The sequence below is a fragment of the Coffea eugenioides genome, chromosome 6, assembly GCF_003713205.1.
Source record: "Coffea eugenioides isolate CCC68of chromosome 6, Ceug_1.0, whole genome shotgun sequence".
NCBI classification, from domain to species: Eukaryota; Viridiplantae; Streptophyta; class Magnoliopsida; order Gentianales; family Rubiaceae; genus Coffea; species Coffea eugenioides.
This window is the reverse complement of record NC_040040.1, coordinates 4,809,774-4,826,489: the sequence shown is the minus strand read 5'-3', so window position 1 is coordinate 4,826,489 and position 16,716 is coordinate 4,809,774. Positions and strand designations below refer to the sequence as shown.

Here is a 16,716-nt window from a genome sequence, read left to right as displayed (position 1 = left end):
GCAAGCAGGAGAGTCCTTACTTAGTCCTCATCATAACTCAATGAACAAGTTAAGGCAGCGGACAAGCACGGACCGGCAATGTAAGGGGATCCCTTGTTTGAAGCGAAGGCAGAACCCATGATGATTACCTAAGAAGCACATGATCCATCTTTGTTAAACACTCTCATCTCTGGTATGCATCAACCGGATTTTTCTTGTGACCGAAATGTCAGATGTTATAGATGTAACTGCATTTTAAAGCAATAGAAATTATGTACTGCAATAGGTGATCTCTAGCGTTGTTTAATCTAAACAACCTCCCAGAGTTCTGAGAATAGAAGGCCTCACAAGCGGATTTTCCATTACTATCAGTACAATGATATCTAGCGGAAAAGTTGGACCGAAGACATATGTACAGCTCCGGTTTCCACAACAAAATTCTCACTCACACTGTTCTGGTGTTTTAAGTACAAATACATGAAAATTAAATAAAGATGGGGGAAGCCTGCATCCATGTCCAGGAGGCGCCTCAATGACAATTACCTTCTCAAAGCACCATAGTTCCTTGTGGCCTACAATCAGAATTGCTCGTTAGGTCGAATACCTAAAATCTTAAGAAAGGTTGACGGCTGACCTGTACATATTCAACCGACAAACTCTCCACTCAAAGAATATTGGAATACTTTTATTCCAGTATATTACAAGCATTAAATTCTAACTTTAGAATATTTGATCAAATCAGTGGCAAATTAAAATTAAAAAAAAAAACTAAATAAAAGTTATATGAATCAGCAATAAATACTTTATGCAAGAAGTTAGGTGCCGAACCATGCGGAAGAAAAGGTGACACCAATGGTGGAGAGGCTTACATGCATGAAAGTTTTAATTAGTCAAAGCATAAAAAGAACAATTACAATGGTTACTCTACAAAAATGACAATTTTTGTAACATTTTTGTAGTTCTAAAGTTTCTCATCTTTCCTTAAAGATAAAATGATGCAGCTCAATGCCTGGGAACATAAAGTACATAAAAGAACAAATAACTACGGATCATACTCCTTATATCAAATTCATCCACCGAAGAGAATTCCTAGAATATGGTAACGTGGATATTCAGGCACTACATGCTTTGACCACGTAAAACTGTACATATCATTCAAACTACGGTTTCAACTTTCAATTACATATTAAAAAGTGCGAAAAAATGCTAGAATAAATTGCAGGTCAGGGATTTTAATATGTAAGCATATGTGGAAAGAATCAATTGCTTTCATCAAGCAAAAGCAACAAAAGGAACTAGCAAGTAATCACAATTAACATGACAAGGAAAGCATCAACAGTAGATTCAACTGCAATAATTTTGAAAGGAGAGGGATCTTGGTTCTTACAGCAACATATTCTAGAATTTGGTGACATCAATAGCAGCAGGAAACCCTAAAACATGAGTTTGTTTTGAATGTCACTTACCCGAGTTTGAGATCTATTTTTCTTTGCCATATCGTCATCGTCATCGTCGTCATCGTCATCTCTGTTCATGAGCATCTTGTGAAATGAAGAAGACGCGTTATCTGATTTCCTTCCCCTTTTAGAGGCTGTTGTAGAACCTCTACCCCTTCCCCTTGGAGCAGCTCTTTTCTGTCCTTTGCCTCGGACAGATTTTTCTTCCTATAACAAGCCAAAACAAAATTATTTGCTAAGGGTGTGTAAGCATTGGTATACTATTAAGATAGTTTAGAGACAGAGTTTAAAACTTGCGTATACTTATCTACATGTTAGTCAAAAGCATGGAGGTGCACATGGAAAACAATTTAAATTGTATCCACTTCCTAAACAAATACCTATAAATCTAAGTGCGAAAATCATAAATGACCCAATTACAGGATACATCGGTTTGACATGCAAAAACATTAGACCCAGGCAGATATGATCTGGGTACTCTACTAGTTTGTAACTCATCTTTATATACTTTTTTCTTGTACTCAAGCATTTATATGGTACAAGACTAAGTTAGAGGAGATATTGTGCTATCTTATATCATTTTTAACTCATCATGTAAACATTACACATGCATTTTGTTTCCATGTCAAATTCACATTACACGTTATGCATATAATATGATCTCATCCAGAATATTCAATTGCTAATTACCTCTGGATCCTAATTAAATAGAACACATTTTCAAATTCCAGAAATATGTTAATACTGGTTGGTGTATTAAAATTCAGAACCTACATACAAATCTAGAGCCAAATCATGTACAAGTCAAAAAAGGACCAGCCATTATGAAGCATATCTAACCCATCGTTAAGCAGAGTAGCATCCAATTCAAGAAGGATATCAGGCGAGTCTATTATAGAAAAGCATAGCAATATGAAAAAGAGCAACTTGGCTTGAAACTTCAAGGAGTCCTGGCACAAGTAAATCGGTTGGAACTACTCATGCTATGCACCAATAGTTCAAGTTAACCAGAGACAGAGTCTCTACCTTGAAGTGTAAAATAAAACGCACATATGCTCACAGAGGATGTTTTTCTTATCCATATAATGAAAAAAAAAAATCATACCGAACTATTTTCGATGTCATTTATGCAATGTTCTGCTCCATCATCACTTGAAGAAACCACATTCTCCTCATCTTCAGCGATGGTCCGCACGGATGCCATTGCTGCAGTTGATGCGGATCTGCAAAAGGTCATCAAAAGAATTTCTCCATACTGTCAACCAGATGTTCATGGAGAAGACTATATCTTCACACTACAGAACATGAAACTAAATAACTTCTTGCTTCATAGCTTTCAACTGCATGGACATGGCACTATAAACCAATAGCTAATTCACAAGCTACAATTCCAATTCTATAAAAGTATTGCAATAATGCTTTGAGTTCTGCAATATCAATCAGATGTGTTGAGACAAAGTCAGTGAGGAAATACATCTAAATATTACCGGAACCAGACAAAAGTTCATTTAGAGAGAATGTGAACAAAAAGGAGCAACAAAGAAAAAACATAGACAGCAGTCATTGCTAGACAGCCAGGCCAAGACCAACAAGTCCAACTCCAGTGCCTAAACTTCTGAACTCTGATGATGTCATTTTATCAGTATCATGATTAACAAAGAAACTGTTCCACTAAGCCAGCCAAAAAAAACCAGCTTAATCCCTGATCTTATTTCAAATATATGGCAAAACTCACAAGCAAAGCACAACATTTTCAATTCAGGTCCAACAAATGCATTGCTCAGCAGCTCAATTCAACCAACAAGTGTGAAAATCAGATTGAAGGAAGTCTTAGTCTACGTCTTGTATGTAACTGAAAGCTATGAAATAAACCTAAACATCAGGATGAAGGAAGCTTTATCCACTACACTTCTTGTATTTCAGCTTCCTGCCAAGTCTACTTATAAGAATGAAAAAATCAGCAAAGAGAAAGAAAAACCGATCGTAACTACATAATGCAGCAGACTTTAAGTAACTCTCTGCATTTCGCAAGTCTAGTACCTTTCCTTTTTATTTCTAAGCAGATCACACGTACACAATGAATGTTGAAAAGAAATTCAATAGTGGAAACCACTAGAGCAAGAACCAAATTTTACCAGAAGGTAGGAACTTGGACACAATGTAATAAAATTACGGAAAACCAATAAATGCAAGATCTTTCTAAAATCTTAGTATTAAAGTGTTGCATCATAACTTTCTTGAATCGAAATTGTTGAATGAAGTAACAACTCCAAGATCTTCAGCTAATGTCAATCAGAGTAGAACTCAAGGAAGGCTTCATCAAGCACAAATGATTGCAGTGAGGAGGCTCTAGTTCTGATATCAGTTCAAGAACTACCACATCATATGTAATTAGTGAATTCCTCAAGTCACATACAAATATCCCAACCATACATTTAGCCTTGTAACAAAAAGGTACCCGCCTCTTCTGACAAATATAACGAAGCAAGCTAACCAGAAGTTCTTCTATGCATGTCTACAGTCATCAGCTTGGAAAAAGGAACCAAAAGAACAGCATGGTAATCACAAAAGAACAGGGCCATACCTCTGCGACTGGCGCAACCCCATAGCCACATCAAGGGTTGTTTGCTTTAAGTTGGTAGAAGACCTGCCTCTGCCTCTCCCTCTCCCTCGTCCTCTGCCTCTGGAGGTAGTCTTACCAACATCAGAAGCATCTTTGCACCCTCTTGTCCTGGCCTTTGAACTAGACAACACACTGGTGTCCTCATCATCACTAAAGGAAACTGCACTTCCAACTCCAGTATTTCCCATGTCCTACAAATATCAGAATAACACTTCGTACAAAGATCCATGTAATATAAACCCCATATATACTGCAGAAAATCCATAGATAGAAAAATTCATCATTGGCATTGAGATCCTTACTTCCAACAGTTGTCCAGAAGATGTAAACTGCAGCGTATCTTTTGTCTGAGAGGCTCTTTCTTTGACTCGTTCCTGCAAATGTTTTGCAAACTCCCGCAGATAAGATGTAGTTTTACAACTTATGACCAATGTGCTACTCTCTAACCACACAAACCAATTTCATGCTGCAAACAGAGCAGTTGCCTGCTGGCAAAATTCTCTTTTAATGAGAGCTTGCCCTCACCAATAGTAGGTAGTGTTGACTTACAGCATCTAATATCCAAACTGTCTCATGAGTTACATGCATATGCAGACTGACGCAAAGGGAAGTACATAATGAAAACATCCAGTGCACAAGGCACCTGTGGCAGGGTAGGAAGAGGGAAAGACATAGGCCTCTAGATCACCAAGTGCAAGCTTGGCATTGCACAATAAGTACCCTCCTAATTACCTCCCCCAGCTCTCCCTCCGAGAAAGAGTGTGAGCATGGCAAAAAATTCGAAAAGTAGCAAAGATAGCTCATATGGGCAAAAGAATACAATCCCTAATTGAGGAGCTTTCCATCTGTTACAACATTAGCAGACACAAACAGCAAAATACATGTATATTTGTGGCACAGAATGAAACTTTGACAAACCACTATAAGTTAATCTAGCATGCTTAACATGCAAACTCGCTGACATTCTTAATTAAATGTTTCTGCAACAAGTCATGAATATCATGACTTATTTAGACAGCTTATGTTTTGATCCACAGAGAACAAGGTGAAACACTCTCGTCAGCAAACTCAAAATATACTGTGACTAATAGTTGAGCGAACCATCTTGCCCAAAAAAGAAAAAATAAATATAAAAATGAACCATCTTGCCTATAAAAATTTCAAGAATCTAACTGTAGTTCTATTAACATTTACGAGTCGCGCACATGATAGTCCCCTTCTTCCACTTTTCCCAAAGAAAAATGGAAAGGAAAACATGCTCACCAATGTATTTACTAACGTAAGATAAATTTATGACCAAAGCAAATGACCTCATGCAAATGCTTTTGTCAAATGAAAAGGTCATGACAGCAATTTAATTTAAGTTGGATAAAGGTTTCTTGCCTGTAAACTTTCTCCAACTTTGACAATTATATCTTTCTCATCAAACTTCAGCGAATCTGAATCCCGTGCAATTTTGTTCTGTTGAATAATACCAAATCATTGTATTAGAGTACAAAGAACATTGAGAAGAAATTTCCTACAGTGCAACCTTGCAGAACAAAAACAATTCAATGTCCAATGAAACAGATTGAATACTTACACGAGTTTCTTCAAGATTGTACCGGACACAAGAATAAAAAGCCATTTTGTCATCTTTGCTAACAAAGTTGTGTAATGCAATATCCAAGTCATTAACAGGAAGAATCTCCATTTTCTGTGTAAACAGTTATCATCAAATACCACAAAATGATGAAAGGAAAAACCTAACAAAAAGAGGGAAACAGGTAGTGTAAGAATTCACAACACCGTTAACCCTGAATTTACTCTGTAATACATTCGAACAAAAAGAAAAATCATAAGAGGGAAAGAAAATAAAAGTCTTCTGTATCAATGAAAAGAAGCTGATATATGAGAGTAAAGAATGTAAAATATAATTGAAAACTTCATCACATTGTTCAAACTCTGCTCTGTTAGAATATTTCTTCAACTCTTTGCAGCAAGTGAAGATAAAGCAGAGACGAGGGGATACTTCACGCTTTGTGAGGTGAAACAAGCCCACTTTCAGCAATGAGAATGGATTGCAATTAGAAGTAGAAAGGTACTAAAAGGCTCAGTTGTTGGATTAATCTATATTGAACCTAAGAAGTAAAACAGGTATCATAAGATTCAGAATTGAACTAATACCAGATTATGCTCGGCAACCAAAGCTTCAATGTTTTGCTGATTTAGTTCTTCTGGTCGAAGACGCTCAGAATCATCAATTTTAGCTGGTAATACATGAGAAACTTAATTAATCAAACACCAAAAAAAATGGAGTAACCTTGGATCACAGATATAAGATACGTAGGTGATAGGACACGAGAGGAAGAAAGTGGATTCTATTTGAATAACTTACACCACATTTTTTATAGCACCCAAGGCATATCTAAAATTTCTTAAATTTATGGTTGAATTTTGAGCAGCCCACCAATTGAACATACTCTTGTACTTTCATTTACCAAGGCATTCAACTCCAACTTTGGTTTTTTTCCAATGTCTAGAAAAGTTTTCACAACCAAATTTTATCTCTCTTCCTGTTCTGCCATTGAGCCTTGACATGTGCCACAAACTTATTATCAACAATAAGTTAAATTGAATGTTTAACCCTCCACAACACAAGCAACCAGCTAAGTATGTCGCTCAAAAAGTCAGCAAAATGCTAAGGTGACATATTTAGGACATGAAGGTTCATAGAAATGGGCCATTTAGCATCTGCAGTAGATATTTATCATTCATAGACATCTAATTCTGATGTGAACCAAACTTCCAGAATCAATAGCTATATTTAGTATCTATGGCTATATTAAACGTTACAACTTTAGTTTACAAAACAGACCATTGTGTATTGAAGAAAGAAAATTCAGTTGATAATAAAATTAGCCACCGAGAAGGTTCCTCTCATGGTAAACATTGTTTACTCTCACCTACTATATGGAACAAAACCATCACCTCTATTGTATGAGTATACAAGTCAATTTGGCAAAACATCTAAATACAACTATTTGATGGTGAAAGTTAATTTCAAAAAAGTCTTTTTGATTAAAAGTATAACACAATACAACTACTTTGTAAATAGTCTACATAAGCTTGTAGCAAGCCATTAAGCATTTTTCATGTAACAATTACACTTTCAAATATAGTGTAAGAACAGATTACACATCTAGTATCTTCTCATTATCTTTTTCAAGAAATAATATAATAGTATCCTGCAAGTTGACATAAATAGATGAACCTTTTACAACTAAAACAAAAGAATAAAGATTAACATCCTTGAAGTTACACTTTTAAGACGGCATGCAGTATCCACGGAATACCAATAATCTGACATCAAATAAGACTATAAATACCTTCCTTCTGGTCTTTTCTTGAAATTTTAGAGAATATGAGAATATCCTGGGGATTTGCAACCTATAATCACAAAACAATTATGCATCTGTAGAGTTCAGGAAGAAAAGAATACTATTTCCTCTCTCAATATAATAAATGGAAGAAGGTACCTTCCCCACATACTTCTGTCCAAACCTCTGAGGATTTATCGTCATAAAACCAGAGTAGTCTACCTGTCACACTCAAATGAGCAGGATGGATAAGAAGTACATAAAGAATGACAAATGCGAAACGAGAACCACATACAAGATGGGAGTCACCTTTACTCGAACTAAAGGAAGCTTGAGTTCTGACTTGTTAACAGCCTTTTGGCCAGACCTCTTTATCAGATTGCTCACCTGCTCCATCAAAATTTCATTTAAGTTTGTGCAAGATTAGTGGGAAAGTTAAAGAAGAAGACAAATACTATCTAAAGAAAGAAAACTAAAAGAAATTTTCAACAGACTTTTTCTTTGAACCTCCAATACAGCTTGATATATGTGAAGACCAAAAGAGTTACCAAAATTACAAGAATAACATTTATGAATCTTAAAATTGTGCCATGCTGAAGACTGCGATAGGCAAAATATATCGTTGACCACCAACCATACATATTACACATTACACATTATGGATATCAATATCTCCATAAGATGTACAAACACATTGCATAACCCCAAACCATAAGCAACTCAAATTGCCTTGATAAGCTGGATTGACCAAAAAAACAAAAAAGTGCAGGTTGGAGTTGGCCTAAAAGTTGATAAATGTTAACTTGTTTGAAGTGATATTTATGCCCAATTTGTTTGTCTTAGATCAAGATTCAACTCTTAGTAAGTTAGAAAATGAAACTAACAGTGAAAAAGTAAAATTATCAAATTACCATGTGGCACTATGAGAGGCTTGAAGCCTACATCGATAAGTTACTAGTAAGTGAGAAGTCATCATCATTAGAGCATCAGAAAGTGAGTTCAGGTCAAACCTAATAAAATATAAAATAAACTCTTAACAAATCAGGATGTCTGGAAACAGAAAAAAACAGTAGAATAAGATGTTTACCACTTTGTCCAAATGCTCAAGAATTGAATTTTGATCATTAGGATCAATATCAGGTTCATCCTTCAATACAACCTGCACCAGGAAATCTAGGCAGTTAGTAAAAGTCCCATTCAATCATGAACACAGCATGAAAAGAAACTACCTCGGTATATTCAAATGGCCTGACCGAGGCCAGTGGAATCTTTGTTGGGCGGTATTGATTTCCCTATACATCAGATGGACACATAATTACAACATCTTTTGGAAATGTAGAAATGATAAGAATATATGCAGCAGGAGAACTCTAGGAATTGGCCCAAAATTTAACCTTAATCTCCAAAAGAAGTACATGCTTTTGTTTTGATTCACCCTCAATTAGTGATGTAGCAACAGAAGAACCTGGTTGAGTAATGTGGAATCCCATACCCGGAACTTCCTGCACATTGATGCAGATCAACCATACATGATACAGAACATATTTTGGGCAAACCAAATACAAAACCTCCACACCAGGGTTACCTGAGGGTCAACTAAACATTCATGTTCATGGCCCCAGACAATGAAATCCATAAACCGTGGTAGAAAATGCTCATTTATGGCATTTTTAGGATTTGTCTTCACTCTGAATGCAAGAAATCAACCTCCATCACTATAGAAAAAATTGATACTGGAAAAAATGAACCAACAAGATTAAGCATATTTTCTCTCGTCACTATTATATACCACGTGCCCTCAGAAAAACCTGTTTTGATGAAGTACAAGGATATTGAACCAGTCTGATACTTGACAACCTTCTTGAGCTTCAGGTCGCATCCATTGTACTGCATGTGGTGTCTACAGTATCAAGAGAAGTCAGAGCGGATAGCTAGTCGCAGTGGAATATTTAAAAATAAAAGCACCCAAAAAGTGTACCTGGAACATTCTATTCAAGCGTTCATCTCTAATATTCCCAAGGCCATAAAGGGCAACAGAAGTCGAACCCTACAATTCATGTAGTTAGAGGACCATTTTATCAAAATCTCCAAAAAATACATGCATCAAATCTGTATCATCCATTAAATAGACACACTGACAGACCTTCCTAATAAGAATGGGGTAGAGGGTGATCTGTCCGACTCCAGAACCACCAAGGACCGTTTTTCCGAAGTAGTTCACAAGATTGCACGCCGAAAGTATGTCAATAGCAGAAAGGTTGTCCTGCCATAGTGGACAACAATAATAGCCCACAGAAAATAGTGTTTAAGAAGATACATATGTAAGTGGCATATTAAGATAAGGCTTTGGATTGCACCTAAAATTTTTCAAAAGAGAAAAGGCAGCATTCAAATCTAGAATAAACTATCAAATATGAACGGGATATCCAGATAAGATCATCATTTTGTTGCAAAAGGAATAGGAATTATAGAAATTTGGCAAAAGCATCTGAGTTACAGCTATGCATCAGCTCTTAGACTCAGACAACAGATTTTGCTTGAAACAAATTGCAAGGAAGCTCCTTAATAACACACTTTTTCCCTACAAATAGATCAACTCCACATTTCTATGCAATGGCAAATATAGGTAATATGTAGCATTTTACCATAAATTCCATACCACTCCAGCAGGATCGTCGTGATTTCCATGAATGCTGAAAACTGGCAAACCAACATTAAAATGGGGGTCTTCATAATTTACATGACCAAATCTGGAGAGATCAACAAGTACAAAAGGAAGATGGAAAATGTAAATAGAACTTATACTGTACAATTCATGCGAAAACATGCACTCAATATATAATGACCAAATTGAAAGTATTATACTCTACCAGGAAGAAGTACAAAATGTGCAAACTACTAAAAGATGTGAAATATCTGAAAACAAAGCACTCCTGGAAGTCCGACATTCTAAAACTAGCTGCAGAAAGTAGATATTTGAAACACAGAACATTTAAGAAATAATTTCTCACTACTGCCACAGTATGAAGGCAGATACACAGTGAATCAAGTGCAAAAGATCAGTGGCTCAAACTTTTCAACTTCTTTTCTTAAAGGTGTTGATCGAGCAAAGAAAGAGGAAAAACTGAATTCAAACAAATGCAAATCCTAGTGCAAAGATAGATCATTACGAGTTGGCAAAATTCACTGTCTGATCACTGACTACTTGGAACTGCACAGGCTGATCATTAAGGCAATAACGACGGAGAATCTCCATAGCTTTTACTAAGGTTGACCTGGAGGGTTTGTTCTCATGAAACAGATCACCACCAAGGAGTAAGAAATCGACCTGAGGCAGATAGAAGATGTGAACAGTAGCCGTAACACTTAATACACAAAAAAAAAAAAAACAGAAAGTTAAACTGGTAGCTTTGATAAGGTTACATAAGATGGAACAGACGCTAAATGCCTTCTTAGTTCCTCCTTTCCCATTAGAAGAGTTTCAATTACAGCTTTGATAAGTAAATCATTCTTTAGGATATTGAAGATCGGTTTAGAACCTCCAACTTATTATTAAACCGAGCAAAGCTGTTATGAGAGACAATCAACTTGCCCAACGTAAACATGAGACCAGCCATTAACCACAGTTCCATTAAAAGAAAAATATTACTTGAGGTTCAATACATAGACACCACGTCGCAGAAGCAAATCATGGTAATACCTGTTTTTGCTCCGCAATGGAGCATATTTCTTCAAATGCCCGAAACGAATCGTGCCTGCGTATTTCATCCTTTTCCATATAGCCAAGGTGACAATCAGTAGCAACCAGTATACGCAGCGTATTGCTCGCGTCTTCACTGAAATAAGAATTTAAAGGGGAAAAAAATCCTTTCCTTATTAGCATGCATAACCACAATAACAAAATCCTCCTATTCTTTTCAAACAAGTCAAATAAGCAAAGAGAAAAAAAAAAAAAAAAAAGGTTAGTAAGCAGTAATCTCGAAAAAGCTATAATAGCACACCATATGAATACCTGCCAAAAGTGACACTCAGTAAGGAAACCATGGACAGAATGGAAATTGTTGTTTTACCTTGAAGAGCCGCTCATTTCCAACAATTTTCAAGATCAAACCAGCAAAATTAACCAAGAAATCAAAAAACAACCGCAGCTGACCAACTGAACCCTAGGCCTATGGCGCCTAAACTCTCATATAAAATCAGTTTGCTCAACGCCGGTAATGGTAGTGACGGAGTTACTCAGTACCTAAAGAAGAAAAGCGAGTCAAAATTAAGTGGCAAAGAAGTGCATGGCGAAAAAAAAAACTAGTGTCCGGCGGCGGTGGAAGCCGGTGAGGACAGACTGGTCGGAAGAGTGGCGGGGAATTTAAACGAGCGATGTCTAGACTCCAGAGAGTTGAAGAAAATGTGACGCTGAAAAGTGAAGGGAAGTCAGAAGTGTACTGAAAAAGTTTCAGGACAAGAGAAAGATCCTCGGTCGCGGCGCGGAGGCCGAGCACTTTTCATTCATGGGTCTTGACAAATTCCTAACCCAAAATTGGGCCCAATGGTCTAGGTCTACGACAGAGAGAAAAGGCCCGATCGTGCTTATCACCGCTGACCTTTGTCTTCACTAGACGGATGTAGGAATAAATCAACTTCCGCTTTTGTTTTTCGAGTAAACCGTCTCAATTTAATTAAAAGTTAAGTTGAATTTTGACCCAAAAAAATGTCTTTTTTAGTAGAAAAAGGACAAATATTCAATTAAATAACTACTTAAGACAATTGTTCAGTACAATATTCAAGGGGAAGCAGACTCCCCTTACATCATCTAACAAATTTGTCAAGAAATCAGCTATATTTGCCAAGAAATCAGCTGCCTTATTTGTTTCTCTATAATAAATATGCTTCATCTTAACTTCATGAAATCTAGACAAAAGTGCCCTGCAATTTGTCAATGTAATTTAGTTGAATTGTAAATGCTATTTTCATATGTATCTCTCGAGCCAATGTAACTTCATTTTTATTTTTTAAGTGTAAGTGGATCTTCCTCATATTAATCAACTCATCCCTTCCCTTCTGTGTCGATGTAACTTGTTAAATTAGTAAGCATCATTTTTCAACGCTAAAATTTGCTACTTGTAGCCTGTAGGATATATGTTGACTGTGTTAAAAAACATACTCTATTCCATAGTGATCGCCTGCTATATACCTTGCATCAAATAACATCTGTACCTTTTTATGAATTATAACAGATAAAAAGTCAAGAACAAGGGTTCTAATTTTTTCCTTTTTTTTTTTTGGTCGATAGAACAAGGGTTCTAATTAGTGTCCTAAATTTGTGCCTTTAGATACTCTTCTCTTTTTGGGTTTGTGATTTTCTGTCAGCTGCCTCTGATTTAAAACCAATTACCCTTTTTTGCATCACAATCTTGTATAGGCAATCTCAAGGCTTCTGTAGATTAAGCGGATATTTACGTGGATATAACAAAGTATTACGAATTCAGTAGGGAAGGGAGCAAAAACAAAGAAAGAAAGAAAGACTCAACAAACTCCAATGCCTGATGAGTTAAAGTTAACCAAAGACTACAACAAAGAAATTAAACTCCAAGTAAGCATTTTGTTTCTCGTCGCTTTAATTTGGCGCTACTCCGTAAAACTACTGCAAAAGATTTTCTTTTAAAGATTTTAAATAGATTAAGAGACAAAATATTATAGTAAATATGATGCATCATATGGTTACTGAATTGGAAATGATTGCTCAGGTTTTAAGCACCAGGAGCCCTACTTTGGAGTGGTGGACATGGACGAACAGTCGCAGGGAAAGGCATCGTCATGACCCCGGAGGAGGACGTCTTTCCTATGGAAATTCCTGTGGCAATCACATGCAGCGCAAAGAAGAGCACCGGGGCTCCCCGCATCTCCGGCCGGCATGAATTCACAACAACCATCTACTGCATATCTACCCGTACTCACTGCATGGTTCTTCCGGCAATCTCTATACAATATCATTACACTTGTAGTTTTCGCCTTCCTGGAGCAGCACGTCCTAGTAATATTAATTATTATTGTTTTCCTTCTTGGACTACTTGGACAAAGCTGCTTCTTGTTCGAGGCTGCATGAAATGGTAGGATATATGCATTATCCACCAGGCCAGAACAGAGACGCGCGCGGTAGCTAGCTCCGGTGGATATTGATTGTTGTCCTAATCCCTATTAAATTTTCTGGGCGGGCGTCGATGTCAAGCTCCACATGCGTTAGCACTTCAATATGACAATTTATAGAGGAGATGTGCAATGGACGAGAGTGAAAAGGCGAAGTCATACCTCGCCTCCAGTTTGGTAGCTAATAAGTATAATTCATATAAAAGGCCGCCGAATGAAAAGGTAGGTTTCCTGTTACGCTGTTAGTTGAAGATATAATAATGCTGCCTATCCTTCATTTATTAATTTCTATTAGTAGTATGATACTTGTATAGGAAAAAAAAAATGTAGTACTATATATAATATTGGGAAAATGACATATTTCATCCCTTACATTTCGCAAAAATATTCTTTTCATCCCTCACTTTTAAAATGAAGCAAATTCGTCCTTGACATTTAAAAATTAAAACTATTACATCCCTGAACCTAATTTTCAATCAAACCATATAATAACCCAGCAATAAATTTTGAAAATAGAATTGATAGATCATTCGGTCAACTTCATCATATTCACATGACATTTATTAAACCAAAAAAATAAATATGATAACATAAAAGGCCATTCTTTGTCTTGGAATAGTAGAATTTTTTTTTTTTGATAAATCTTTTCATGCACCATTAGTATATCCCCTTGCGAATCTAAATGTGTATCATAAATATAAAATTTGGTGTTTAAATTTAAATTAAAATGATATGGCGGTACATAAAACTGTCAGTGTATACAATGATAATGTAGAAAAGATTAATCTTTCTTTTTTATGTTATAATTTTTTCTTTTTTCTTTTTAAGTTCATTAAATTTCACATGAATATCAAGTTGAGTTAACCAAGTGATCTTCCAATTACACCCCCAAAATTTGTAATCAGGTTGATTGGTGGTTTGATTCAGACTGAAATTTAGGTTTAGGGATGTAATAATTTCAGTTTTTAAATGTCAAGGATGAAATTGCTTCATTTCAAAAGTGAGGGACGAAAAGAATATTTTTGTGAAATATGAAGGATGAAATCGATCATTTTCCCTATAATATTCTTACAATTGGTCGTGTAGGGAGAGAGGGAATAGAGATAAACCTATTTAATTCCATATTTCAGGAAATTCGGGAGAGAAAAGATAATTAAGAAAGTTCGATCCCTTGATCTATGCTAGGGGAGAGGGGGGAGGGGATTTAGTCCCTCCTCTGGTGGCCAACTAAACTCTATTGTTTTCCAACAAAGTTCCTGAAAGCTCTCACGATACAATAGAGTTTAGTTTTATTCCTTTTATATTTTCTCTCTTTAGTCACAAGTAAATCAGCAAGATCTAACAGACATATTGAATTTCACACACACTTGTGAAACTTAAGCCTAAACGTATACAACGGAAGCCTCCAATAGGACCATTAGTCTGTCGGTGCTAGACAAACACTTGCTTAACTGCTAATCGATTGGGTGATGTAAATGCGATATCGGACTTTTTTTTTTTTTTTTTTTGGGTTCAAAAATTGAATCTACTCTCTTGTTGATTTGAATCATCTTGTCACTTTAAGACGAAAACGGCAAAGGAAACTTGTGTAATATAGCTTAGAGCTGTAAAATTTTTTGTTATTACGTTAAGGTCATAGTTCTCTCGCCGTCTTAAACGCAGGGAAAAAAAAATTAACTTCGGGTTAAGTAGTTCGGATTAACTTCACAGGGACCTCAGAATAGTCAAAAAGAAAAAAGAACAAAAAAGCTTTGAAGGCCGAAGGCGGAGCATGCTGAAAACGGAACGTTTTTCATACTAAAAGATCCTACTAACCTATACTACTATTTGTTTGTATATCAAAAGTTATTCAAAGGAGAAATTAGTTTCTCTATTTTAGTACACAAAAGTTTGTCAAATATCACATCGTATTTGTGTAGAATGTTGATGACACATAAAGCTCATTTGGGTCTTATGTAGTATTATTAAAGAAGAAATAGAAGCTTCTCTTTGTGTCTCAGCCTTGTACCGGCAAAACTCCAGTCATTTTCAGCTGGCTCGGTTGCTTCTTTCGGTTAGTCAATGGTCTTCTTTATAGGCAATGAAATGCTCAGATGAGCAAAACCAGCCACGTTAAGGCTCTGTTTGGTAAGACGTAAAATATTTTTCCTTAATTCCTTGAGAGAGTACTTTCCATGCAAGGAACCATTTTTTTTCCTGGAAAATATTCACTTTTTTCAATAATTTCTGTGTTCTGTTGAAATTTTTAGTTTTAAGTACCTTAGGATCATCGATTTTCAGGTGCTTTCCCCACCCCCGAAAAGCCATATTCCTTGTTCCCACCACTTAAAATTGCATAATCACTCAAAATAGAAAAAGACAGTCCATTGACGTCACCAGGCTAGACATATCAATACCGTGAAACGGCTGGTGATTAAAATGTCAAGCAATGAAAGCGCGGAAGAGAAGGCATGAATATCTTCCCGAGTTCAAGAAATAGGCGCAGCTCTTCTCCATATGATTAGGTGCTCTCAGTGACGGAGTCAGGATTTTTTTTTTGGGGGGGCCAAAATTTTTTCTAATAAAATTATCTTAATATATTATGTTCAAAATAATTTTCTTCTATTGAAATATATGACATCTAAAAATATCAAATATTAAATTTAATTATAAAGGTATGTCTATTCATAAATATGCGGTACAGTCATAACAAAATTAACAAAAAGGATAACCTTTGATTAAATATCTTATAACATCACAAACCATCCAATTTGCACATTATGAGAAGATGCTCTCCAATATGTCATCTATGCAATATATATATATATATATATATATATATAACCATGTAATTTAAATGTAACTATTTTCAATTGAAAAAAGATAAAAGTTATGTTAACATACTTTGAAATTTCAACATCTTTTCTTAGAAGTAAATTGAGTTCTACGCTCTTTCATAGAACTAAATTCATCTATGATTGAATCACTGCTAAATTTTTTAGCAACTTGTTAATTGTGATCAAACGGCTTGTTAATTGTTGCTGCTGAATACAACAAGACACTTAACACCAGTGGCACACGTAGGAAACAAATATCGCTATATATGCTCCTAGAATTATATAAATAGAGTATACATTATCTATGTTCAGGGGGAAATATGGAGATAAATTTAGTGTAC

General features: G+C 35.8%; 1 protein-coding gene across 2 annotated transcripts; it reads right to left on the bottom strand.

The window, feature by feature from the left end:
- Window positions 1-215: 215 nt before the first annotated feature.
- On the bottom strand, window positions 216-11,845 carry LOC113773064 (double-strand break repair protein MRE11). Of its 2 annotated transcripts, XM_027317591.1 has the most exons (22): window positions 11,489-11,845; window positions 11,119-11,254; window positions 10,589-10,746; window positions 10,078-10,168; window positions 9,562-9,681; window positions 9,397-9,465; window positions 9,227-9,318; window positions 9,004-9,106; window positions 8,813-8,920; window positions 8,648-8,710; window positions 8,506-8,577; window positions 7,728-7,805; window positions 7,578-7,640; window positions 7,428-7,488; window positions 6,226-6,308; window positions 5,642-5,755; window positions 5,443-5,520; window positions 4,362-4,433; window positions 4,021-4,250; window positions 2,542-2,659; window positions 1,446-1,643; window positions 216-551 (listed from the first exon to the last, which is right to left on the bottom strand). In XM_027317591.1, exons 1-22 carry the CDS (start codon window positions 11,503-11,505, stop codon window positions 519-521), a joined length of 2,157 nt encoding a protein of 718 aa, XP_027173392.1. In that variant the 5' UTR covers window positions 11,506-11,845; the 3' UTR covers window positions 216-518. The 2 variants fall into 2 exon arrangements, with proteins under 2 accessions (XP_027173392.1, XP_027173393.1); XM_027317592.1 differs by lacking the exons at window positions 10,589-10,746; window positions 11,119-11,254; window positions 11,489-11,845 and having other exon boundaries at window positions 10,064-10,132.
- Window positions 11,846-16,716: the final 4,871 nt, after the last annotated feature.

Bases quoted from the DNA above. Each gene is read 5' to 3' on its own strand.
- LOC113773064 (XM_027317591.1), bottom strand. The intron at 10,169-10,588 runs GTAATGATCTAT...TGATCTCTCCAG, and splicing joins ACAGTGAATTTTGCCAACTC to ATTTGGTCATGTAAATTATG. The intron at 9,466-9,561 runs GTCTGTCAGTGT...CATGAATTGTAG, and splicing joins ACCCCATTCTTATTAGGAAG to GGTTCGACTTCTGTTGCCCT.